The sequence below is a fragment of the Lithobates pipiens genome, unplaced genomic scaffold (genome assembly GCF_037356315.1).
Source record: "Lithobates pipiens isolate NorthernLeopardFrog02 unplaced genomic scaffold, aLitPip1_a1.2 Scaffold_3, whole genome shotgun sequence".
NCBI classification, from domain to species: Eukaryota; Metazoa; Chordata; class Amphibia; order Anura; family Ranidae; genus Lithobates; species Lithobates pipiens.
The window spans coordinates 66,143,057-66,169,765 of NW_027507790.1; the positions used below are offsets into that span (position 1 = coordinate 66,143,057).

Consider the following 26,709-nt stretch of genomic DNA (forward strand, 5'->3'; position numbering starts at 1 on the left):
CGTACATGTATGTGCTTGTGCCTGTCGGTGCCATTGCGCCCACGTACATTGCCATGCGGCGGTCCTTAAGTGGTTAATACACACACTAATTACAAGCAAACAGATCACAGGTGAGGATGGTTACCTTTTAATACCCATTCAAACCCCTTTGTGTCATCTTGTGTTCATTTTATCAGGCCAAAATCACCAGGGTATGTAAACTTTTGATCAGGGTAATTTGAGTAGTTTCTCTTGCCATTATGATTTAAAAAGAGTAAACACAGTTGATTGATAATAAATGGCTTCAGCCAAACATTAACCAGGAGTGAAAAAAAAAATGTTGTGTTATCATTCATATTCTCTGAAAAATGCCCAAGAAATCATAAATTCTGTCAGGTTATGTAAACTTATAAGCACAACTGGATGTTGAATATTTTTTATATAACCTTTAAATTGGTATTTGTATAAATAAATCTTTCTATAGAAATTATTTAAAATTAAAATTTTCTTCAAATTGCCTTGAAAATCCCAATTTAGAGGACTACTACTTTCTTATAATTAAAGGGATGATGGCAACTACACACCTGTTAACAACACGAGTTGTCAAATTTAGTTAAAACAGCCTCCTGTGAGGAGAGATCAAGGACATAGCTGAGCTGCACTGTGTGTATCTATGGTAACACACAGCCAAGCTCGTAAATGAGCTTGCAAGGGCACTCAAAGGAAGGGAGGAGCTTAGAGCGCCCACTGGGGAGCTCCAGATTAAGGGGTAAGGTACTGCTCTGTACAATACTACTGCACAAAGCAGGTAACTATAACATCTTTTTATTTTTAGCCAAAAACATTTTTGCTTTTAGAATCACTTTAACAAACTACAAAAAGTTTTCACAAATATGCTAATGTCATCTATTAAAGTTTATTAAGTGCTGTAATAATGAGTTAGCAATTGAGAACCTTTCCTATGATGTGATTGGGAGTTTACACTGGATCAGTATCATCTCTCACTCCTATATTTACAAGCCATGCTAAACTTAGCATTGGCATGTTGCCTCCTACAGTGGCAGTGGGTCAACTTCGCACCTGTGGAGTTGCTCAAACCTATGTCATTTCACAGTGATTGGACCACAGGTTCCAAAGCACAAGTCACATGCTTACCTTTTGAAACTGCAAAACATTTCAAACACACTTGTTGTATCGTGTGGTCTGCAACACGTCTAGATACATAGAAAGAGCTGCTTCTTGTTTTACTCCAATTTACACAACTGGTCTGCAAGCAAAGAAGGTCTCTCTGCCCCAGCAATGAGCAGTAAAAAGACAGAAGATGTGGTAGGTCCTTGGAGAGTAAGATGTTTGCGTTTTTAAATTGTCGTTTCAAGATTTGTTTAGAACAATGTATACTGTATATATGCTTTATTTACTTTGTTTTTTATTCTACTTAAAATTTTAAGATATCCTTAGACCAGGGTTTGTGAACGGCACAACATATGTTGTGCAAAAATAATTACGCACATTCATAGGCATATAGACAAAGCAATGTGGGCTGTGAAATAACACGTATCAGACTTGGCTATGGGTTACTACATTCGACAGACAGTCTTCAATGCTGTGCAATGTGAGGTTGATTGTATTATGCTTTGTATAGCTGTTATTATAATGAACTAGTAATACAGCTGGCATTATTTGACAGAACAACAATGAAATGAACACGTTGCATTCATTTTATAACCATCAGCTATCACCTTCGATCAATTTAGAACAATCAGTGCTATGAGACCTGATTACTATTTGGCTCCTGGGACTTCAGTGGCCTTGCAACCTTCTTTTCATTTATAAACAAGATTGTATTTCTTGATTTTTCACCTTACTGAGTACTACATTAGGAGCCTAAAATTAAATATAAGTAAAATAATTTCAATGATCAGATATTAGGAGAAAGGAAGGCTAAATGTTTTTTTTTCCAAGGCCAGGAAATGACTTTCTATACCTGGATAGAGATAATCTGTATTAGCTGATGAAAGGGCATAGCTGAATCTTTTCTAATACGCAGCTCCTCCCCCTCAGGAGGGATAATAGCATATTGCAGTCTCTGATTTCAACCTGCATCTATTACTATGCTACATCTCTATCGACCGGACTAAGGATGGGTCTCAGAAGCAATGATATTGTAAAGTTTCCTGTATTGGGATTGTTGAAGTATAAGAAAGTTGGTGCCTGCTTCTTCAAAGGACGATTTTTAGATTGTGAACTATATCACTTATCTACTGTACATCGCTAAATTAAAATTGTAAGTATTAGAGAAGCTAAAGGCTGTTAGTGTTGTCATAGTGGCATTGTATTTGAAATTGTGATATACATTTTAACCCTACTATAGTTTGTGTTGTTCTGGTGTTGGATTATCACAATATGCATTGTAAATAATAAAACCTTTAATATTTTTTTTTTTCACCATTACATTTTTTTTTTCTGCAAGTTATAATAGTTTTGGCGTTGATATAATAAATAGCAATGGTGATGATTGAGGAAATCTGGGGCAGAAGAAAGTGCAGTTGTCAATAGCAGCCAGTCAGACTCCTTGTTTAGCTACTCTTGGCAAGTTAGAAAGTCAAAGCTAAAACCTCAGTATATCCTATGGCTATAGGCTTATCTGGTGTACTAGCTATGGCAAGGTGTGGTTTCCTAATAATGCAGTATTACATGTTCCAGTAAACTAAAAGGTAACAGACATTAGAGGTTAATTAAACATGTAGGCATAATCCAATCACCCTTGGACAATTTATATTGGCAACCAGGTCCCAGGTCAGCACAGAATGTGGCTGGAAAGGGTATTACAGTTACCTATGGTACTTACCTGGTAATTGGAGAGGCATAAATAAAAGAAAAAAAATGTTGACAATCTGTTCAGCCCCCTCTTACCCCCCTAATTAGCTTTGGCTGGCTGTGCCAGATGCTGCCAACAGCATTTCATTGTTCCCAATCCAGCCATTTTTGGACAGATCAGGAGACAATCCTCTACTGTCCATGGACACAGTCCAATAGCAAATCTACCATAGTAATTGTAGTTCCCTTACACCTGTAGAATCATAAATTGTCTATAATTGTAGTAAAATGTTTGCAGTTCTGTTTCGGATGTTTCTATTGCAACATATAGTTTGTATATAAGCACTTGTAAAGTCAAGTAGAGTATTCATTTATGTATTTGTACAAGTTTGGAAGTATGCATCAGGTTTAATCATATCTGTTTAATGAGTTTTATTTTTGCTTTTAAGTTCTTTACACCCAAATCAGGTAGTTCAGTTGAATCACCCATTGACTTCTTATTTCTGAGACTTTCCATGCTTTATATTTATATTTGCCCTACCACAAAGACCACATTGTCTCATGCCCTTACTATGGTAATGTTCACAATGTAACACAAATGCAATTTTGTTGTTCTTTTGTTTCATGTGTGCATCGGCAGCTGTTTAAATGGAAAATTATCTAGGAGTGATGTGAGCTGTCCAGCATTTCTTTGCTGTAGCGCGGCTTTTATTTTAGCTAACTCTAAGGGATGAATTCTTAAAAATAAACAATCATATTGACCCATTCTTTCTACTGACCCCCAATGCAAGGGCCATTCTTTTCATTGATTACCAATTTAAGGGCCATTCTTTTCATTGATTACCAATTTAAGGGGCATTCTTTTCACTGACCACCAATTTAAGGGGAATTCTTCCCCTAACTACCAGGGCAATTGGGTCCTTCTACTGGCCACCATTGTAAAGGGAGGAGCTCGCTCATAGACCACTAATGTAAGAGGGCACCTTCTCCATTGACCATCTGTGTTGGACCTTCTCTAACTAAGCCCCAGTGGAAAGAAGCATTCTTCTTCTGGTCTTCAATGATTGCGGGGGGGGGGAGCTTCTTCCACTGACCCCCAATGTAAGGGAGCATGATTTGTATATGGTAGAAATTTTAAAGTGTAAGGTTGGGTTCAGAATAGTATGAATTGGATGTGAGTTTCTCTGCATCCAATTCGCATGACGGGAGCGGGTTCACGCATCTGTCGGGCACGGAGCAGATTGCCCAGGGGTCCTTTGCATCTTTGCCTCTGTTTTAGGGTCTGCATTAAGGCAAAAATTTGAGCTTTATTTGTCCCTGAAACAGAACAGGGAAGCGCTGGAGCCCTGCTGTGAGCCGCATCACACGAAGAATGAACCAAGCCTAAAGGTATATACCAGTGATGGCGAACCTTGGCACCCCAGATGTTCTCATGCTCTCTGCAGTGTAGAAGAGCATCATGGGAAATGTAGTTCCAAAACATCTGGGGTGCCAAGGTTCGCCATCACTGGTATATACAGTATGTAAAGTACACATGTGTTTGTGTCTGTATTGACACTTACATTGAGCAAGTAATATCCCTGTAACTAATCTCAGTTTGTATAAATATTTCTGAATACCCTTACCACATTGGTTAAAAAGTTGAATTATTAAGTTCTTGTGACTATTTTTTTTAATTGTAGCGTTGGTTCTATTATTCTACATCAGTTTTATTTTTCATTATAGGTTACCAGCTGCTCTTGTTATGAGTAATGCATTGGACTAGATGCCCTAGTGAAGCTGACAATACTAGAGCTATTTTTAAATGTATACTGCAATCTGTGCAGTCTTTGTGGCTCTCATGTATCAACTTCAAAGGTTTTTGATGTGCTCATATTATTTCTGCCCCCCACCCCCTCCTAAAGAAAAGTGAATTGTTCCAGTACAACTACAATATATTCATGTGTGTGTAGTTGATCTTTATTTCAAATGGAAATCAGAGAAGATGACAGTTAATTTGTTACAGAGAAAAAATTAAAGCATTCAGTTGAGAGAATGGATACAATAGTGTCACCCTGCATTGCAAGGTCAGAAAGGGATCTTGATTTACCCTTGCAAGACTATAAATATAAACTAATTAGTTTTCACCAAACATTTTTTCAATCTGTGGCGTTAGGCTGATCAACAGCTCTTGACGAGGTTGTTGATGTATTAGAAAATTTGTCCCATATCACTATTGCTCTGCCCTCCCGAGATAAGAAATTGTACCAGTGTCCTCGGGTATTACCTCTTATCTGATTTGAAAGTGCTATTCCTATGTGCAGGGAGACATTGATTGGATAATATTTTTCACAGCATGAGGTAAGCAGAAGTCTAGAGGGAGTTCTGCAGGCATGGCCCTATCCATCTTTGTGGACTCAGGACTGGATGTTCCCACGGTAGTTCATAAAAAAGTTTTATTTTTCTGAGTATGCACCTGTGTATTAGGATGACCAATTGTTTTTTGAGCACATTCCTTTGGATGAGTCCCCTGGAGCTGTACAGGGCCTCATGTACTGGCAGGCCCCTATGTCCTCATGTACTGGTAAGCTCCTGTGTCCTCATGTACTGGCGGGCCCCTGTGTCCTCATGTACTGGTGGGCTCCTGTGTCCTCATGTACTGGCGGGCTCCTGTGTCCTCATGTACTGGCGGGCTCCTGTGTCCTCATGTACTGGTGGGCTCCTGTGTCCTCATGTACTGGTGGGCTCCTGTGTCCTCATGTACTGGCGGGCTCCTGTGTCCTCATGTACTGGTGGGCTCCTGTGTCCTCATGTACTGGTAAGCTCCTGTGTCCTCATGTACTGGCGGACCCCTGTGTCCTCATGTACTGGCGGACCCCTGTGTCCTCATGTACTGGCGGACCCCTGTGTCCTCATGTACTGGCGGACCCCTGTGTCCTCATGTACTGGCGGGCCCCTGTGTCCTCATGTACTGGTGGGCTCCTGTGTCCTCATGTACTGGTGGGCCCCTGTGTCCTCATGTACTGGTGGGCTCCTGTGTCCTCATGTACTGGTGGGCTCCTGTGTCTTCATGTACTGGTGGGCTCCTGTGTCTTCATGTACTGGCGGGCCCCTGTGTCCTCATGTACTGGCGGGCTCCTGTGTCTTCATGTACTGGCGGGCCCCTGTGTCCTCATGTACTGGCGGGCCCCTGTGTCCTCATGTACTGGCGGGCCCCTGTGTCCTCATGTACTGGCGGGCCCCTGTGTCCTAATGTACTGGCGGGCCCCTGTGTCCTCATGTACTGGCAGCCTCTGTACAGTCCCATCATTGGATCTCAGGGATGCAATGGGGTAGATTTACTAAAACTGGTGCACTCAGAATCTGGTGCAGCTGTGCATGATGGCCAATCAGCTTCTAACTTCAGCTTGTTCAATTAAGCTGTGACAATAAAACCTGGAAGCCGATTGGTTTCTATGCAGAGTTGCACCAGATTTTGCACTCTCCAGTTTTAATAAACAACCCTCATAGTATCACACCTGTAAGTAGGTGTCTATTGGATAGGCTTATTATGCTGTCACATTATTGTGATTGCTAATGTTCTTGTGATTTTACTGTTACTTTAAATATTCTGGTTGTTGCTGCGGGGGTTGGGTCGTGTATGACTTCTACCTCTGCAGGCAGGTGTATCATATACTGTATTATGGGGTGTATATGTATCTGCAGAGGACCAACCTTGGTGAAGAGTCAGGGAAGAGTCAGTGAGAACCAAGTACAATAATGTAATTGTTCTGCTTATTCATTGCTTTCCCTTCAGTTGGCCCATCTGCAGGGATCCAAGTTACATGGACTTTATGCCAAATGACCAATGCCATCCAAGGTATGGGCCACACACTTTTTATTTTTTACAAATTTTATTGAACAAGAAAGGCAGATTCCAAAATAGTCAAAAGATACAGGTCCAAAGGGGAGGCATCCATAGGTACAATACACACTACCAGTATTTTTTGACATGCGTAACATGAATACAATTCAATATCGAAGAACTAAAGACACAAGTATGCTATGAAAAGAGGAAGGTCGCTGTCAGGACTGACAAGGATGCCATACCTTGGAAGTGATGATCCAATGAATATACAAAAAGGATAAACGGACATTCTGATACTCTTGTAGTATCTCGTATGATAAGTCCTTGGGTGAGGATATCATGGTGAAGCCTACTCCAGTGTAGACCTTTTGACCAAGGAGGGTATTGCTATAGTTTTATATAAGAAGAAAAAGAAAACAAAGAAGTAGAGAAAGGAAGTAGAGCAGAGGGTGGGGGAGAGGGGGTAGAGGGTAGAAGGGCAGTGTGAGAAAAAAAAAAAGTCGCACTATTTTCTCTTTGCACCTGTTCTTTATGAAACCGCCAGGAACAGTGTACCAATTCAGCAGTACAACCAAACTACCTACTAGCCAAATTGCACTGCCAGTCTGTATGCAATCATAGCTATACATTTTATGTGAAGAGCGGTGTATGTTGTACATGCTATCTGCAAGCTTAATCATAAAAAGACTTTAAGTGAAGAGGTTGTGTCAATTACTGGAAGAAATTTTAGGAATTAGTGTAAACTTGGTGTATCAAAAGAGCATTAACTTTGGGAATTAAAGCCATTCAGTCCTCTGGGTTAAGCAGTCTTTTGCTGCTGCATATCATATGTACCTGGATAAAACTTGATAAAACTTGTGGTTTAACCACCTGAATACCAGACTCTTTCCACTTTTCCTGCCCAAGCCAATTTTCAGCTTTAACTTTTTAGCTGCCACTTTTTAAATGACCCAAACCCAACCCAAACAAAATTATAATTTTGTTCCCACAAATAGAGATTTCTTTTGGTGGTATTTGATCACCTCCTGCATTTTTTTTTTTTTTTTGCTAAACAAATTAAAAAAAGACCTAAATGGAAAAAAAAAGAAAAAGTTTTTCTTTGTTTCTGTTATAAAATGTAAATAAGTAATTTTTCTCCTTCACTGATGGGCATTGATGAGGCTGCCATGATGGGCACTGATAAGGGGGCACTGATATGCAGCACTGATGGGAATTGATAGCCTATACAAATGGGTACTTATGGGTGACACTGATAGGAGGCACTGATGGACGCAGATGGCACTGATAGGCATCGCTGGTGGGACTGGCAGGCATCATGTCTGGGCACTGATTGGCATCATCTCTGGGCACTGACTGGCATTCCTGGTCGTCCAGGGTGGCATACCTGGTGGCCATCCATGATCAGCATCCCTGGTGGTCCTGGGCGTCATTCGTGGGGGGAGGGGGGGTTGCTCTGGCTGCTATCCTGAAAGACGTCATATGACGTCCAGTCAGCATAACTGAATCATTTTGCTATAGGCCGGATAGGAAGTGGTTCTGGGTTAGAACACTCTTTCAAGACATAGTGGCCTGCTTGAGGAGGAAGCGAGTGACTGTGGCAGGTGACCAAAGTGTTTATTGTTTTAACAGTTGCTGGTTTAATATGGTTAATTTTTTTTTCTTTACCACTTCAGCCCCGGAAGATTTTACCCCCTTCCTGACCAGAGCATTTTTTGCAATTTGGCGCTGCATTGCTTTAGTTGACAATTACACGGTCGTGCGACATTGTACCCAAAAAAAAATTGAGGTCTTTTTTTTTTCCCCCACAAATAGAGCTTTCTTTTGGTGGTATTTGATCACTTCTGCGGTTTAAATTTTTTTGCACTATAAACAAAAAAAGGCCATCATTATTTGAAAAAAAAAGCAGTATTTTTTACTTTTTGCTATAATGAATATCCACAAAAAATATATAAAAAAACTAATTTATTTCCCAGTTTAGGCTGATATGTATTCTTCTACATATTTTTGGTAAAGGAAACTTTTGACACTATTTTGGGACCATTGTCATTTATACAGCGATTAGAGCTATAAATAGCCACAGATTACTGTATAAACGACACTGGCAGGGAAGGGGTTACACACTAGGGGGCGATCAAGGGGTTAAGTGTGTCCTAGGGAGGTGTTCTAACTGTAGGGGGAATGGGCTCACTACAACATGACAGAGATCACTACTCCTGATGACAGGGAGCAGTGGATCTGCCTTGTTTACATAATATTCTCCCTGTTTTGCCTCTCCTCACCACAATCGTGGGCCGCTGGCAAACATTGAGGTCCTGCAGGCATGTGCCCGATAGGCGGCAAATTCGAGGGGCCGTACAGGTATGCCCATTTGCCTGCCTGTGCCATTCTGCCAGTGTAAATCTGTGTGCAGTGGTCAGCAAGCAGTTAAATGATCCTTTGTTCTGAGGTTTATTTGTGTCTGCAAGAGTATTGAGTATTTTTTGGGTATGACGACTGATTTTGTGAGGGTCTTTTGAACTCTGCTTTAAGCCGCTACCAATCTGCCATGCTACTATATCCATTATTTGCACACCCAGACCTTGCTTCTGTAAGGCCAAGAAGATTACCCTCATGGGCAGTTTTTAATATCCTTATGGGTATCGTTAACATTTACATATTGTTTACAAGTTTTAAATATTGGCTAAAATGTGGATGTGTGTATATGTGTGCAGGGGTTTCCTACGTACATAGTGAAAAGTTCCAGGGTGCGCTCTGTACCAAGTGCAGGGTTCAGGAGTGCCCCTGGCTATAGCACCTCCTGGCAGTGTAGGCAGCTCTGCCTCTTTTTTTCACTTGTATGGAGATCATTGGTCGGCATCTGGGCATAGATGGGGATCACAATGCAGCTTACCACTTGATGCCCCATCCCACTCTGTACAAACATCTCCCTTGTCTTCACCATAAGTGCAGGGCAGGCACAGATATGTAGGAGCCGCCGACAGGAAAGCTGTCTTTGTGAACACAGAAGACTTCTGTGTTTGTAAGTGTGGAGCGGAGGGCAAGAGCCAGAAGTATCACAGTGGACGCACACGTTCTGGCAAAAAAAAAGCCCTGGAGACGAGGGCCACATGATATGGCCTGGTGGGTCAGATTTGACCTGTGGGCCTTGTTTTTGACACGTGACCTAATACTCCTGAAGGAACGCTTGGGATTAAATACATGAAAGATACTCAAAATTTATTGAAGTACACTCGGGATACTTACTCTAGACATTTTAGCACCTTTTTTGAGTAAGTGCTCACACCCAGGCCAACCCCGTTTTCATAGACAAAGCCACTACACCTAGATAGTGCTCACCCCTGCCACATTTACTCTACACATACTTCTTTACCTCTCCCACTTTTCTTACACTATTATTTTCTGATGTTCTATCACTCCATTTTTTTTACTCTTACCCACTTGCCATATACAGATAGTACAAACCAACCTCAATTCTCATGATTTTTAACCTACGCTATTTTTGAACCTGGCCTATTATGAAGTCTCTTATAAGAAACATAAATCATTAGGATATAAACACTTCTAGTAAATCCAGTTTGTGTCTCAGAATGGTTACATAGACCTTATGATCATTATATAATAAACCATATGACCCTAATAAACATTTGTTTTGGACAGAGAGAGAAAGATTAGGTGCTTTATGTTATTTTATTTTTTTGCTGTGTCCCTTTTATTCCCTGTCCAAAACACACAACAGGAAGTAAGTGTCTTTAGTAGAGCTTCCCTCTTATAGAACAGGTGTCCCCCATGGAAGATTTCCACTCACCTTTTATGGAATGTGGATCACAATGTGGATTCAATCTTTGTGACAATGGTAACCAGGATAAATAGAGATAGTAAATCTATCTAGAAAATTGTTTTGGCTATTGTAGTCTAGCAGGGACTAGTCTAGGATTATTACTTTTTCAAAATGAGATCTGGGGAAACCCTACTGACCATGCCTCCAAATCCACACACTAATTTGTAGCCACACTCGCAAAACCACCCCACCATTTATTAAACTGTGAAAAAATTAAGGGAATTGTGGGTGTGGGCACATTGTGGTAATGGTGAGTGGGGCTTAAAAATGCGCAATACACATTATTATTCAGGTTACATTAAACCTGAACCTATGCTGCTATAGGTAAAAAGAGTGTAAATTACAGGAGCGCAGGAGTCAGGATTAAAGTGATTGTAAGAGAAACATTTTTCTAAAAAAAAAAAAGAAAAAAAAAAAAAGTCATACGTACCTGCTCTTTGTAGTGATTTTTCACAGGGGCAGCCCCGATCCTCCTCTTCTCAGGTCCTCCACCGGGGCTCTGGGTCCCTCCCCCTTTCTGAGTGCCCTCATAGCAAGCCGCTTGTTATGGGGGCACTCCTGCATGGTCACTGCCGAGCTGGCTCTCTGCATCTATAAGACAGAGAGCATGGCTCAGCCACGTCCCCTCCTGCTCCTGCCTCACTGGCTGTGATTGACAGCAGTGGGAGCCAATGGTTCCTGGTGCTGTATCTCAGCTAATCCGTAGGGAGATACCCAGAAGCCTCGGGTCTCGTGCACATCGCTGGATTGCGATCGGGCTTAGGTAAGTATTTTTTCATGTTGCAACCAAAAACGTAAATTTTATTTTATTGGGATTTTGTGTGCTAGACCAACACAGTGGCACACAATTGTGAAGAAGAAGGAAAATGATAAATTTTCTCATGAGCATTTTTAGTGCTTTTTGCTTTTTGCAGATTTGCACTACAGAACGTGTTCTATAGGAAACCATGTTAAATGGATTGTAGTGCAAATCTTCAAAATGCAAAAAGCACTAAAAATGCATAGGTGTGAATCCAGCCTTAGATTGGATGGAGAGCATCTGTGAACAGCAATTTTGATGTCTTACCACAGATTCTCAATTAGAATTGGGTCTGAACTTTGACTGGGCCATTCTAACACATAACTATGCTTTGATCTAAACCATTCCATTGTAGCTCTGGCTCTATGTTTAGGGTCGTTGTCCTGCTGGAAGGTGAACCTCTTCCCCTGTCTCAAGTCATTTGCAGACTAGTAAATTTTCTTCTAAGATTGCCCTTTATTTGGCTCCATCCATCAACTGATCAGCTTCCCTGTCCCTGCTGAAAAAAATCATCCCCACAACATGATGCTGTGTTCAGGGTGATTTGCCGTTTTAGCTTTTCGCCACACATAGTGTTTTTTGCTTTTAGGCCAAAAAGTTAAATTTTGGTCTCATCATTTGACCAGAGCACCTTCTTCCACATGTTTGCTGTGTCCCCCACATGGCTTCTCACAAACTGCAAACAGGACTTCTTATGGCTTTCCTTTTAACAATGGCTTTCTTCTCGCCATGTTTCCAGATTTGTGGAGTGTACGACTAATAGTTATCTTGTTATTCTCCCACCTGAGCTGTGGACCTCTGCAGCTCCTCCAGAGTTACCATGGGCCTCTTGGCTGCTTCTCTGATTATTGCTCTCCACGACCGGCCTGTCAGTTTAGGTGGACGGCCATGTCTTGGTAGGTTTGCAGTTGTTCCATACTCTTTCCATTTTCAGATGATGGATTGAACAGTGCTCTGTGTGATTTTTAAAGCTTGGAATATTTTTTTTTATAACCTAACCCTGCTTTACTATTGTTTGTACACTACAGTTCTCTAATAAACCCCTGAGGGCTTCAAAGAACAGCTGTATTTATACTACACACCAATGGACACTATTTACTAATTACATGCCTTCTGACGGCAATTGGTTCCACTTGATTTTGACTAGGGGTATCAGAGTAAAGGGGACTGAATATAAATGCATGTCACACTTTTTAGTTATTTATTTGTAAAAATTTTGAAAACCATTTATCATTTTCCTTCCATTTCACAATTATGTGCCACATTGTGTTGGTCTTTCACACAAAATCCCAATAAAATACATTTACATTTTTGGTTGTAACATGACAAAATGTCACAAAATTTCAAGGACTATGAATACTTTTTCAAGGCACTGTAATCCTAAAACTGTATCTGAGTACCACAAACAAAACACAATTTCCTATATTTTTAATATTCACAGCAAACTCACCCAGCCATCCATGTCCTCATGCTTTTTGGTGAGAAATCAATTTGAATAATACCCCCTAGCATTTCTAGCCACAGGTATCTTGAGTAAGAGCTGATGATTCATGTAGCATTAACCCTTTCACTACTAAGCCTATTTCTGACATTTGGCGTTTACAAGTTAAAATCTGTATTGTTTTGCTAGAAAATTACTTAGAGCCCCCAAACGTATTATATATATATGTGTGTGTGTGTGTGTGTGTATATATATATATATATATATATATATATATAAAATCTATCAGAGAATCTAGAGAATAAAATGGCGATTGTTGCAATATTTTATGTCACACGGTATTTGTGCAGCGGTGTTTTAAATGCAACTTTTTGAGAAAAGGGACACTTTCATGAATTAAAAAAAAAAACGAAAAAGTAAAGTTAGCCCAATTTTCTTGTATAATGTGAAAGATGATGTTACGCCAAGTAAATAATACCAAACGTGTCATGCTTTATAATTGCATGCACTCATGGAATGGCGGCAAACTACGGTACCTAAAAATCTTCACAGGCGATGTTTTAATTTTTTTTACGGTTACCAGGTTAGAGTTACAGAGGAGGTCTAGTGCTAGAATTATTGCTCTCACGCCGATGATCGCGGTGATACCTCACATGTGTGATTTTAACACCGTTTACAGGCTTCCGTATATGTTTTGTTTGCTGCGCGAGCTCACGGGGACAGGGGCGCGTTAAAAAAAAAATGTTTTTCTTATTTAAAAAGCGCCACTATAACAGCGGTAAAGCACTGCTAAAATTACCGCTAACGCCCCACCCCAGTGTGAAAGTAGTCTTAAGGTCAGTGATTAGTGTTCCTTTTATAGCAGCAATGTGGCAAGTTGGACTAAGGCCCCTTTTACAGTTGTGCGACTTGCAACTTTCAGGTCGCACAAGTGTGAAAGGGGCCTAAGTCTTCTTCCTAGATAGATAACGGTTGTATACAGTCGCTATAAAGTAAGGTTTCTTTACTATACCATTTGTAAAAATGACCCGCCTCATCAAATTATATGATATTCCTCATCAAAATATCCTTATAAATTGCAGGCGATTCCCACATCTCCAGCACTGGTAAGCTGCTAGAACATCAGAACATTTTCTGTAGGGCTTTCCCACACCAAGGTGCTGCATTCATGAAGCATTCTAGCCTATGATAGTGATGGCGAACTTTGGCATCCCAGATGTTTTGAAACTACGTTTCCCATTATGCACTCTGCAGTGTAGGTGAGCATCATGGGAAATGTAGTTCCAAAACATCTGGGGTGTCAAGGTTCGCCATCACTGGCCTATGATAACACAAAACATTGATTTAATAGCGTCAATGTCATGAGAAATCACAAAATGCCCCAAAAATTCAAAATTGCTTTGAAAATGTTTTGTCTCTCAATCACTCCTCATCATTTCTGACAGGCATCTGCAAGCTCTGTCAATGAATAAAAAAACATTGTGTATAATAATAATAATGAATAGCAGCTCATATGTTTTTAGGCTCTAGTATTACAGTTTTCAGTAACACAAATTAATAAATACATTTCAGAATCGGAATAAAGAAAGGTTGCATAGCGGGGAGCAATGTCTTCCAAGTCACAGGTGACTTCCTGGCCGCAGTATTGGAGAAGATTGCTGGTAGTTTTCAAGTCTCCTTCAATAGGCTGTACAGCAAAGTCAAACTCAATGCTATCTCCTTTTCTATACTGGTTAGAAAATGTAACCGTTTTTGATTATTTGTAGATTTACTATAAAATATTAATTTTATTTCTTAAGCCTTAGGGGCCCCTTTTGGTGTTTTAACACACATTGCATTAAGCCAGCCTATTGAAATGAATGTCAATGTGCTAAAAACCATACCTGACATTTTTATGTTCCTTACGTCACACCGTGCACCATTTATATCGTTATTTGAAGAATAAACAAGCCTTTAAAGTGGTTGTAAACCCTTACAACACACTTTGACCTACAGGTAAGCCTAGATTAAAGCTTACCTGTAGGTCCAAGAAATATCTCCTAAACCTACACGGTTTAGGAGATATTTGCCGAAAGAGAGGCACAGTTGTCTACAGCGTATGCACCGTAGACAGCGGCGCGCAGGCGCACTGAGCGCGGCACCCGTCAACGGCGATATGCCGCATGTGGCGGCTCCCGTGCGCATGCGCGGGAGTGACGTCATCGCGGCTTCGCTGAATGACAGCGGCTGAGCAGCGAGACCCACCGAGAAGATGGATGCACCGGACTACAGGGGACAGCGGTGACATCGCTGGCTCCTGTGTCAGGTAAGTGACACATAATGGACTACTATGCGATGCATAGTAGTCCAGTATGCTTTACCTTTGCAGGGAATGAAAGAGGAAGTAAACTCATCAGGGTTTACTTCCTCTTTAAAGTGGTTGTAAACCCTTACAACCAACTTTGACCTACAGGTAAGCCTAGATTAAGGCTTACCTGTAGGTCCAAGAAATATCTCCTAAACCTACACGGTTTAGGAGATATTTGCAGAAAGACAGGCCCCGCTGTCTACAGCGCATGCGCCGTAGACAGCAGCGCGCAGGCGCACTGAGCGCGCCGCTGTCAACGGCGATATGACATGAGTGGCGGCTCCCGTGCACATGCGCGGGAGTGATGTCATCGCGGCTTCGCTGAATGACAGCCTCGGAGCAGCGATACCCACCGAGAAGATGGATGCTCCGGACTACAGGGGACATCGGTGTCTTCACTGGCTCCTGTGTCAGGTAAGTGACAGATAATGGACTATTATGCGATGCATAGTAGCCCATTATGCTTTACCTTTGCAGGGAATCAAAGAGGAAGTAAACCCATCAGGGTTTACTTCCTCTTTAACTGGTCATACACCAATTGTCAGTCTATTACTAAAAACAAATGCTAATAAAGCATTCTTGCACCTAGTAAGCAGACATAAAAAAAGTATGCTATGTTTCAACTTTCAGGCTCAGTAGCATTTTGCATTTGAGATCATTTTAGCTTGAAGCAGGTTTTAAAGCTTATTGAACCAGATCTAAGTGTAGGCCTCACCACACCCAAAGGAGCCGTTGTTTCCTCAGTGCCCACAAATCTGAAAGAAGTCCCTGACACATATGTGACCTTAAAGAGGAGCTGCACCTTTAAAAAAAATATTAAAAGCCAGCAGCTACAAATATTGCAGCTGCTGACTTTTAATAAATTGACACTTACCTGTCCCAGGGTCCAGTGATGTCAGCGGCAGATGACGAGAAATTGCTCGTCTCTCCGCTGCCCCCGCCGCCATCCTCTGTCAGGGAATCGGGAAGCGAAGCATTGCAGCTTTACTGCCCGGTTCCCTACTGCGCATGTGCGAGTCGCACTGCACGTCGCCACTGGTCCCCGCTGTGTCCTGGGAACTATGTGTTTCCCAGAACACCACGGGGGAGGTGGGGCATCTGCGGCTAGCTTGTCCCGGAAGTGGGTGCAGATACCTGGATATCTGCACCACCCTCCCCCCTGAAAGGTGCCAATTGTCTGGGGCTCTGGATGTCCCATCGGGGCGCTCACTTTCTCACACAAGGATGTTTATAATCTGATGGAACAAAGTAAAATATTGTCAGGCTGACCATCTACAGGCAGCAACTTTAACCCCTTAATGCCGATGCCTCCTGGCCCTTTAAGAGGTTTCTGATGCCAGGGGCTGGATTTCTGATCATGTGACTTCTGTGATTAGAGATCAGGAGCTTTCCGTTAGCCGTCCGTAACTGTGCCGGGAGTGCGCAGGGCACACACTCTTGGCCCAGCTCTGTTTACATTCTGGTACACAAGTATGCAGCCTCTCAGCATTAAGGCCCACCTGCCAAAAGGACACATCTATGCGCACCACCAGCACAAAGGGGTTAAACAACAATAACAACAGCAGGGTCAGTATTAAACAAGTGGCCTAAGAACCCATAGCTGCCAACTGTCTCTGATTTCGAAGGACTGTGCCTGATTTTGAGCAATGTCCCTCATTCCTTCTCATTTGTCCCTCATTTTGGTCTGATCCTGACATGTATATAAAATGTACTTTTTATCTTTCAAAAAGCGTTTCCCAGTGCTAAACCTTTCATCCAATTTCTAAACTGCTGCATTTGTACATTTTAAGAGCCAATATAAAGGAATATTAGTGGTAAAAAAAAGTCCTTGTGGATTTAATTAACCTTTTTTTGGTTAATTTTCCTTTAAGGGGGTGTGGCATATGCCTACATATGTTTGTTAGTAGGTGTCCCTCATTCTCATCTCAAAATGTTGGGAGGTATGAGAACCTCTCATCACTCCCTATAGTCCTGATGTGTCTTCTTGAAGCCTGGCGAGGGGTCACGCTGCACGTGGCACGCCGGTTTTCATGAAACCTGGCGAGGGATCATGCTGCACGCACAGTGGTAGATGAAATTTACAGCCTTCACCCACCCTGGAGTCCTTAGCAGTAGCACCTCACAGTAATTTTAAGGGGGTAGTCTCTGTCAGGCACAATGCAGCAGCACAGCCTGTAATGAGCACAACACAGCAACTTACCCTGAGTTCACAGCAGTCTTTCTGCTCGCAGGTCCTGGCAGCCAGCACTCTGACAGCTATAGCAACTCATCAATCCTCACAGCAGAAGCACAAGTCTTATGCCCAGTACACACAATGAGATTATCTGACGAATGATCGCCTGTTTTTCTTTTTTCTTTTTTTTTGCATGCTAATCTCAGATCGAATCTGATGAGTTTACTAAAGTCACGAAAATTCACATACGACAGAATAAAAATTCTACTTTCTATATGCTTTAAAAACAAATTTATTTTTGGATTTAAACTTTTGATACTTGCTACACCAATTATAATTTACTCAACACTTATTATTAGTTAAAATCTTAAAATGATAGGCCAAGTATATCTGAAGAGGCAACAGAAACCCATAAAGTGATATTAAACGCTCCTTAAAGAGGAGCTCTAGTCCTATTTCTGAAAATTTTAAAGTTGGCCGCTACAAAAACTGTAACTGGGGACTTTTAATAAACAAACACTCACCTATCCCAGGATCCAGCGCTGTGCTCATTCAAGCCTTTTTTTCCCACTAGTCTTCGGTCGCCGGTAACTGGATCTGAGTGAAGTGTGAGTGGGTACCTGTCAAAACCAGTTACCCACTCCTCCCCCCCAAATAAAAATGTGCCATTTGCTAAAGAAGAGTAGGGGAGGAGGACTTGAAGCAGAACTTCCCCTTTGGGGTGAAGGCACGCATTCAGATGTTGATTTAGCCACTCACGGAGTATGCAGCTCCTTCATCTTTTAATCCTTGCCTATGTTCCCTTTTAAGCTGGTGCCAGGACTGCTGCCCGAGGCTTCCTGTTTCAGTGAGACTTCTTTTTATTTTGCAGGATTCTATGAAGCCACCCTTACATGCACCCTTACACCCTTACATGCAGGGACTACAGTTGTGTCTCCCTCCCTATCAATAGAAACACACAGCCCTCTAGCATAGAGTGGCAAGCAGGCTGGCCATAGGGCACACCAGACATTTTCCTGGTGGGCTGGGGCCACCCAGCCGGTGGCCTGTTCATGACAGGACTGCACATTGGGAGCTAAGCAGCGACCACCACTCACCTCCCGAGCCCTGCCTGTGCTCCAGGGGAGCCATGAGCGGCCCAATTGCTAAACTGGAAGCCACGGCTCAAGTGGTGCGGTCCCTGGATGATGATGCAATCAGGTGTATGAATGAAAGGCACGCCCAATCCAATCCATCAAATCTGGAACCTGACAGCTGTCAAGCTGTCTGCAGAGGAAGTTTCAGCTGCAGCTCTACCTCTACTCTTCATACTGGTAGGTAGAGTTGACAGAAGATGTATGGGTAACATGAGCAGATTTGTAACGTGGTATGGAGGTGGAGCAGACAGGACAGGAGCTAGAGTGGACAAAGTGGACAGAAGATTGCGTAGACAGAGATAACATCATTTAAAGTGGACAAAGTGCCTAGAGGCTGATGTGGACAAATCGGGTAGATGATTTTATGGGTAAATGTAGGCAGAATGTGGTGTGGAAAGAAGTTATAATGCACAAGTTTGTGAATAAACAGGGTGACTATGCAGAGCTCCCTGCTTATTCATCTTCAGTGCAGCTGAGGTTGCAGAGAACAGAATTCAAGAATTTATATCCTCAATATCTTTCTCTGTCTCAGAAGTGAGGTCTGTTTAGATCCCTGATATTTCACAAAAGCACCCCAAAAGGGCTGTTAAAAATATGCAAATAAATAAATTAAATGGTAAAAAAAAAACTACTGATACAATCCACTGCCCTACCCACACCACCCTCCGCCCTACCTACACCATCCTCTGCCCTACCGACACCATCCTCTGCCCCCCCGACACCATCCACTGCCCTGCCGACACCATCCACTGCCCTGCTGACACCATCCTCTGCCCTACTGACGCCATCCTCTGCCCTACCGACGCCATCCTCTGCCCTCCCGACACCATCCACTGCCCTGCCGACACCATCCTCTGCCCTGCCGACACCATCCTCTGCCCTGCCGACATCATCCACTGCCCTGCCGACACCATCCTCTGCCCTGCCGACATCATCCTCTGCCCTGCCGACATCATCCTCTGCCCTGCCGACACCATCCTCTGCCCTGCCGACACCATCCTCTGCCCTGCCGACACCATCCTCTGCCCTGCCGACACCATCCTCTGCCCTGCCGACACCATCCTCTGCCCTCCCGACACCATCCACTGCCCTGCCGACACCATCCTCTGCCCTGCCGACATCATCCTCTGCCCTGCCGACACCATCCTCTGCCCTCCCGACACCATCCTCTGCCCTGCCGACACCATCCACTGCCCTGCCGACACCATCCACTGCCCTGCCGACACCATCCTCTGCCCTACCGACACCATCCTCTGCCCTACCGACACCATCCTCTGCCTTGCCGACACCATCTGACTGGAAGGGGCATTGTGATGTGGTGAGCTGTGATATAAAGGGGACTGCACTGTCAAGGGGCACTGTCATTACAGTGCAGTCCCTGTTATATGACAGCGCCCCTTTACAGTGCAGTGAACCTACTCCGTGAATATCTTGCCACCAACAGCCCCTGCTCAGTTTAAAATACCCAGGCCTATTTTTTGTCCCAGTCTGGCCCTGGTGTCAAGGCACTTCTCTGTTCCTCCCCCCTCCTCCTCCTCCCCCTCTCCCCTATACAAGCTAACAGACTGTCCTATCCCCTGTTAACTATTTCCTTTTGAACACCAGAGGTTCGGGGAAGCAGCACTGAGAAAGCAGGAGCCAGCAGTATTGAAAGATATAAACTGCAAGTGCTGGGATATGAATTTTAACAGTAGTTTACTGGGGAATGTTTCTTTTATTGCACTCAATGTGTTAAACTGAAAAATGCTGAGTATTTAATACTGCTTTAAACTCTTAATGTCACCCACCTAACTATTGGCTAGGAAAATAACCCAGTGATTCAGTCCTGCTGTCCTCTTGACTCATAAACTAGAGTATATGGGAAGCCAGGAGCTGTATTCTTACCCGGGATGCTGAGCCTTTTTCCTAATATCTGTATATAAAGAACTGCCTTTACAACATGCCTAGCAGTCACTGCAACATTCTTCCTCTAGGATCAAGACAAGATGCAAGATTTCTCATCTGCTGCTGACCTTTTTTTTTTAACTCCCTAATGGGTGTTGCCTGACAATAATGACAGGTATTCCAGCAGTTTTTGGGGAGAAGAATCTGTTCCCTGATGCTGGCATTTCTGGGAATGATTCATTCTGCTGACAGCCATATGTTACAAACAGCGCTTCATTTGGAGATGCAAAGACTCTGGTGTTTTGTGTTTGACGGCTCTGTGGCTGGGAATTCTTGCAGCTCCAGGCACACATTAATAGCAGGATATTCAGTGAGCCCTGTTCTATTCTAAATCATCCAACCTGGTCCAGCTAGGTTTTGTCCTGGGATGTTGTGGATCATACACACATGTGCCATTCATTTTGGTGAAGCAAACCTTTATCTCTTGGCAAACTGATGCTTAAAAGAAGACAAATATACAGGGCATCTACTGCATTTAGAGCTCTACTGATTTTCCAAGCACAGGATTATATTAGTCTTGCATAGCCTGGGGACCAGTGAATTCAAAAAAAGTATCTTGTTTCTGTAAGCATTTGAGCTGGGGTCTTCGATGGTCTTCTACAAAGAACTCTAACATCGTCTTCTCAGAAAGCAGAATTGGTTTCCAAAATCTGTGAAGCATGGAACTAATGTGGATAATTTCACTTCTTCTGTGTCCGGAAGTAATAATGGACTTTCTAATGAATCCTTACCCAGAAAAATAACAATGGATTCTAAAGTTCTATATTCTTTTCTGTTTAGCCAAGGTTTTTAATCTCTTAATCAGTAAATGGGACAGGGCACTTACCATTGCGAGCACACCAAAAAGGTAGGTTTTATTCTTTTTGTGGGGGACTAATGTTTAAGGTAGAGACACCTGTCCTTCCATACAGCACAGAGAATATATCCTTGTTATGTGCAGGTTTCGACAGTTCAGGGTTGGTGCTTAATTGGCAGTATATGAGGTTGGTGGGAGGCAAGATAAAAAGGACCATCAGGTTACCAGTATGTGGAAGGCAGCCTGAGTCACCAGTCACTGGAGTGTGCTGTACAATGTCTATTGCTGATATGGAGATAATTAGTCTTACATTCTGGAAATCTACAGATCTATTCCATCTGGAGATTACAGACCCTGAGACAACAAAATGTCGAGCTGATGATCCGAAACCCTTTACAGGTCAGAAAAACACAGTTGTGTTTTATGATTGCAATACGGTTAGGGGTTTACCTAGTATGTGTCATTGAATGGCTGTCCTGGTGGGTATCAAATTCATCATAGTTTAACTTAATCCTACTTTTTTGTGATTATTTAACATAATGTATTAGAATAAATCTAGCAGTTTGTAAGTGACACCTCTGTAACTTTTTAGGATAAGAAAAATAATCATGCAAATGCAGCTCATGAGGGTGCACAGACTGACACCAAAGCGGCTAAATCTGGAAGGGACAAGGAGAAGAAAAAGTTGGTAAGCAAATGAGTTGAAATGGCTTTTCTTTTGAATTTACAGCTAAGAAGAATACAAAGTAAGTAAGTTTAACTGGAATGGACCTATGAATTCCCTAAGGCTCCATTCACACCTGAGCATAACGATTTAAAGGTGTTTTTTTTTAGGGCAATTTTATAAAACAGTTTTTTGCAGCTTTTTACAAGCATTTTTAAAGTGTATTACAAGCCGTGTATTATTAAAGTGTATTATTGCAGCTTTAGGCATTTTTGTTTAGCCAACAGAAAGTACTAGGGGGTAGGAGAGGGAGAGGAAATTATGGGTAAGGAGCTGCTTTTCAGCAGAAAACACTTGTAAAATGCATGAAGTCTTTGGGGCCAAAAACACGTGTAATCTGCCAAAAAGAAGCTCATGTATTTTTTTTGAGCAACAGGCATTTAGCATTTTTCTAAGCGGCAGAACACTCAGATGTGAACAGGAGCCAATGAAATGAATGGGATTTGCCTTTTTTGAGCATTTTAGAGCTACAAGCTTCAAGCAGAAAATTGCTTAGGTGTCAACGGGACTTTACTGTTTAATTTATCTATGGTTTCAAAATGCTGGGTTAAAGGGGCTCTACTTTTTAGGGGAAAGTATACTGTATTTGCTGTGATCACATAGTTACAATTATTATTGCACTGTTTATTTTAAAGTGTTTGTTACTTTTACTTTTTGTGCATATTAAATCTGAACACCTATCACTCTTTGACACCTTTTGGTAGCATACCCCCCTCAATCCCCTGACCCTCTGATGCTTGATTAGTCTTGAGGGCATAGGGTAGGCAGAAATATTTCCCTGCCCAACAGGTGTGACTAGTCTACAAAGCAGCTCCTCTTTGTTGGTTGTTTGGCCACCCCCTCACTGACTTTATTGGGAACAATGCAGGAACAACAGTCCTCCATTGTAAGTAAGGGTATTGATGGTGCACCCATATTCCGAGACTAGGGCACCAATAACTGAGAAGCAAGGAATAAGGTAGGTATTCCTCTTTGGTAATGCCTCTCAACTAAACTAACCTTACTGTTTGGGGGATAGGGACTACCAAAGGGAAGATTTTTTTTTATTATTTTGACTGGATTTCAACCTTAAGTTGGATACACACTATACAATCGTCTTTAGATTTCTTCCTTTAGATTTACCAAAATCATATAATATGAGGTCAAACCTAAACACTTTCAATTTGTAGGCAATCAGGCAGGCCCTTGCACTACATAGTTGAAGGTAAATCTAAAGGAAATTGAACAAAAGTTGTATAGTGTGTATCCAGCTTTATAGAGATTTGTAGATTGGCTGATACAATCATGCTGAATCGTTTGCTTACAAAATTTGGAGATCAGATGTAAGTTGGGGTGTCTTTTTTTCAATGGATCTACTGGCTCATAGGTTTGAATTTGTATGAGAAGGAGCATTAAAGCACAGCTGCTTATTAGTGCTGCAAACCAGGTTTCAGAGCCTGCATGTGAAAAAATAGAAAACAAGCGCGCATCCACTCTTATTTAAAAAAACATTGAGAAAATATTTATATTATAGAAATATGACCAAATGTGTGTCACAAATGCAATATCTCAAATGGAATACTCATAAGAAAAATATCAATGTAAAAAAAAACAATTAGTGAACTAATCAGAGATGACTGTTCAAAAACAAATAGTCCATAAGTGAAGTGGCCACGATATGCAACCCCCGCATATCTTCCAATACTCTGATACTCCGAAGCCAGGAAATAATATCAATACCACTTACCAGATTCATAGGATCTCAAATTATACATCAAAGATGCCCGAGCCTCCGTTTCCAGTCGATGCCTTTTATGGGGAAACGCGTCGGTTGGAGCACTAGCCCTTGACGTCGTCACGCCAAAAAGTCAGCTGCCTTGAGCCACGGCTTATTTAATTTTTCTTACCATGTTCTTGGATGTAAGCATTTCCTACTTTTTAGAAATAAACCTTTTTTGGACATATTACACTATAGCATCCTTCTCTTCTGTCTTCTATTGAACTAGACCATCCAGGACTATCTGAAAAATATACGACAATTCCTGCCTGGAAGTCTGTTGTCCAAGATTGAATATCTCACTGCAACCAAAGGATTTTTACCCCTAAATTGACCCACAGGAGGATCTTATTCCTGCCGGCAGGCTTATGCACAGGCGTCTTTGATCTCTATAATTTGAGATCCTACCAATCTGGACTATCTGAAAAATATAGTGATTCCGGTCTGGAAGTCTTTTGTCCAAAATTTTATATCTCGCTGTAACCGAAGGATTTTTACGCCTGAATTGAACCACAGGACGATCGTATTCCTGCCGGCAGGCTTATGCACAGGCGTCTTTGATCCCTATAATTTGAGATCCTACAAATCTGGTCAGTGGCATTGATATTATTTCCTGGCTTCAGAGTATCAGAGTATTGGAAGATATAAGGGGTCGCATATCGTTACCACTTCACTTGTATGGACTTTATTTTTGTTTTTGAACAGTCATCTCTGGTTAGTTCACTAATTGTTTTTTTTCACATTGATATCTTTCTTATGAGCATTCCATTTGTGACACTCGGTCAGATTTCTATAATATATATATACATATATTTTTTGACATATATTTTTTTAAATAAGAGTGGATGTGAGCTTGTTTTCTATTTTTTCACAAGTTTTGAGCTTTAGCATTTAGGCTATTTATGAGCAGCAGCACCTCATTCCCTATATAGGTTAGCGCAGATTTTTTACTTTTTTATATGCAGAGCCTGCATACATAGTGATCAAATCTGACCATTCCCATGAATTTGTTTAATTATTAAAAATACTCAAATATACAGTATATACACATTGTAAAAAACGACAGATGTTTTAACGGTAGGTCCAGGCATAACCCAAATTTAACAAAAAACCTCCATCTCCCCAGGCTTGCAGGAGCAGCTGCTGAGAGCTCGGTACTTATTGTCGTAGTCAATTCCCCTTTCCATCCAGGACTACATCTCCCGAGAGCCCTTAGGGGCACCGGCTCTTGCGAGTTATGGTAGCACATTTCTTCTCTGGGAAAGAAATCAATGTATGGGGAATGAGAAAGAGGGGTTGGGGGATAGGCAAGGTTTGTAGTCCATCAGTCAGGGCTGACAGTGCCACCTGGGATTCCAGTAAACTTTCAGCCCAAAGAGGAAGATAGGAGCACAATGGACTTTTGGCAAATCAACAAGTATTTTTCCATACTTACAGTATTTTATACACTTTGCATGTATTACAAAAAGTAATTTGTATTTTTCCAGACATACACTTTAAGAGTTAAAGTAAAACTGTTAAGGGAAAATACAGAGACCCTCTCTTTTGGAATCCGCTAGTTCCCTATCTGCTATATAAACCCATTGGGTTCAATACTCTGAGTCATAAAGCTGGAATGTGAATGCAGAAAACAAAGTCAGAGAAAAGTCAAGAGTTCCTACCTGCTTAGTTGTCAGGTCAGTGTCTCAAAGTACTTTTGTAGGACAGTTGGCATGACAGCCCAGCAGCTAGCATTTTCAGAAGAAAAGGTCAGCAATGGCTCCAAATCCACTAATGACAAGTTACCTTTAAAAACAGTTTCTAATGAATGCTCAGAACTGACATCGGCTTGTTTCTCCTTTTACACAGATTAGATCAGATGCTTTTATATATACAGTATGTATTAACATAATTGTTGGATTGTAATTGGTTTAGAGACAGATGAAACCTCTACAGGATTATCAAATTCAAAACTAGGTCATAAGGCTGGGTGAAAATTCCTAAATCTCATGCTATCAAAATGTGCATGTTGTAATAACTCGAGATGAATACCATTATTATTTGGAGGGAAGGGGGTCAGTACGAAAAAGGTTAACCTGCTTCTCAATGTGGAAATCATAATAAATCATTTTGTAAATTGGTAAGTTCAGCAAATGGCAGTATGCCAGTCAGACTGCTCTGTAAACTCATTGCTCTCCATAAACTGAACAAGTGAATGATGCATATGGGGCCTCCCACATTAATCTCTATTAAATAATAAGAGCGTATTTGTGTGCATCCCCTCCCAGAAATTGAATTTTACTAGTCACGCTCTGGCATATTACAGTGGGAGTTGGAGAGATGATGTTTCTGTGCATTCAAGTATATTTCAGGAATATTTTTCTGGTGTAAGCTAATCCATGCATAATGTATATCTTTATATAACAAGGTACAAATTTAGTTTCACAGGAAGTTGAAGTTGCCAATTTATCTATTGAGTTACTGACAAAAATATACTGTACAAGATCTGTGCCTGAGTCATTCCAGGCAAAGTATGGAATGACTACAGGGGTGCTAAATGGCAGGTATACAATTGCCTATGTAGGGGCATACCTGTGTTCAGTGGTTTCTGGGTGAGATATATTATTGCTCCAAATTAACACATGTGGATAAACTGTGCTATTGACTGCTAAACTTGAAAAAATCCATACACTTCTAAAACTAACTAGGTGAAGAAATCTTCAGTGTGAACCATGCCAAAATGCTGTGCTACATATATACTCCCACCTCCATATTAATTAATACACCTCCTAACACTGAGGTCAATACTTGTCAATGCTTGTGAAAAAAAGGTGCTTCAAGATTATCCACGGACCCATCCACCAGTCATCAGATCTCTCCACACCAAGCTTAGCCTCAATGAACAGCAGCAGGAACCAGCTTGATCACTTTATTAAAAATATAAAGCAAGGAGAAACCACTGTTATGAATTACTGACATAAGGCAGAGGAACATTGCTGTTGGGGAGAAGTGCAAAGCCAAACTACTATGCAGTGCTGTAGTCCTTCCTGCTTACATCCACCAAATTCTCTCTAGGATCACTAAGCATGTTTTGGGGCCCCTGATGACATCCTACGTGATGAAACATGTTTGAAACAGCTGAGTGACCCTGGAG

At 41.7% G+C, this 26,709-nt stretch overlaps 1 protein-coding gene across 23 annotated transcripts in view; it reads left to right on the forward strand.

The window, feature by feature from the left end:
* Positions 1 to 1,153: 1,153 nt before the first annotated feature.
* The window catches only part of RIMBP2 (RIMS binding protein 2), a 777,506-nt gene continuing 751,950 nt past the window's right edge, over positions 1,154 to 26,709 (forward strand). For 5 of the 23 annotated variants that reach the window (XM_077461788.1, XM_077461790.1, XM_077461791.1 and 2 more), the window contains exons 1-2: positions 20,407 to 21,147; positions 21,689 to 21,784. In XM_077461788.1, coding sequence (XP_077317914.1) covers positions 21,109 to 21,147; positions 21,689 to 21,784 — 135 coding nt within the window. In that variant the 5' untranslated portion in view covers positions 20,407 to 21,108. Of the gene's footprint in view, positions 1,306 to 20,403; positions 21,148 to 21,688; positions 21,785 to 26,709 lie in introns of those variants that run through there. The other 18 variants (XM_077461781.1, XM_077461792.1, XM_077461783.1 and 15 more) reach the window with 12 other exon arrangements.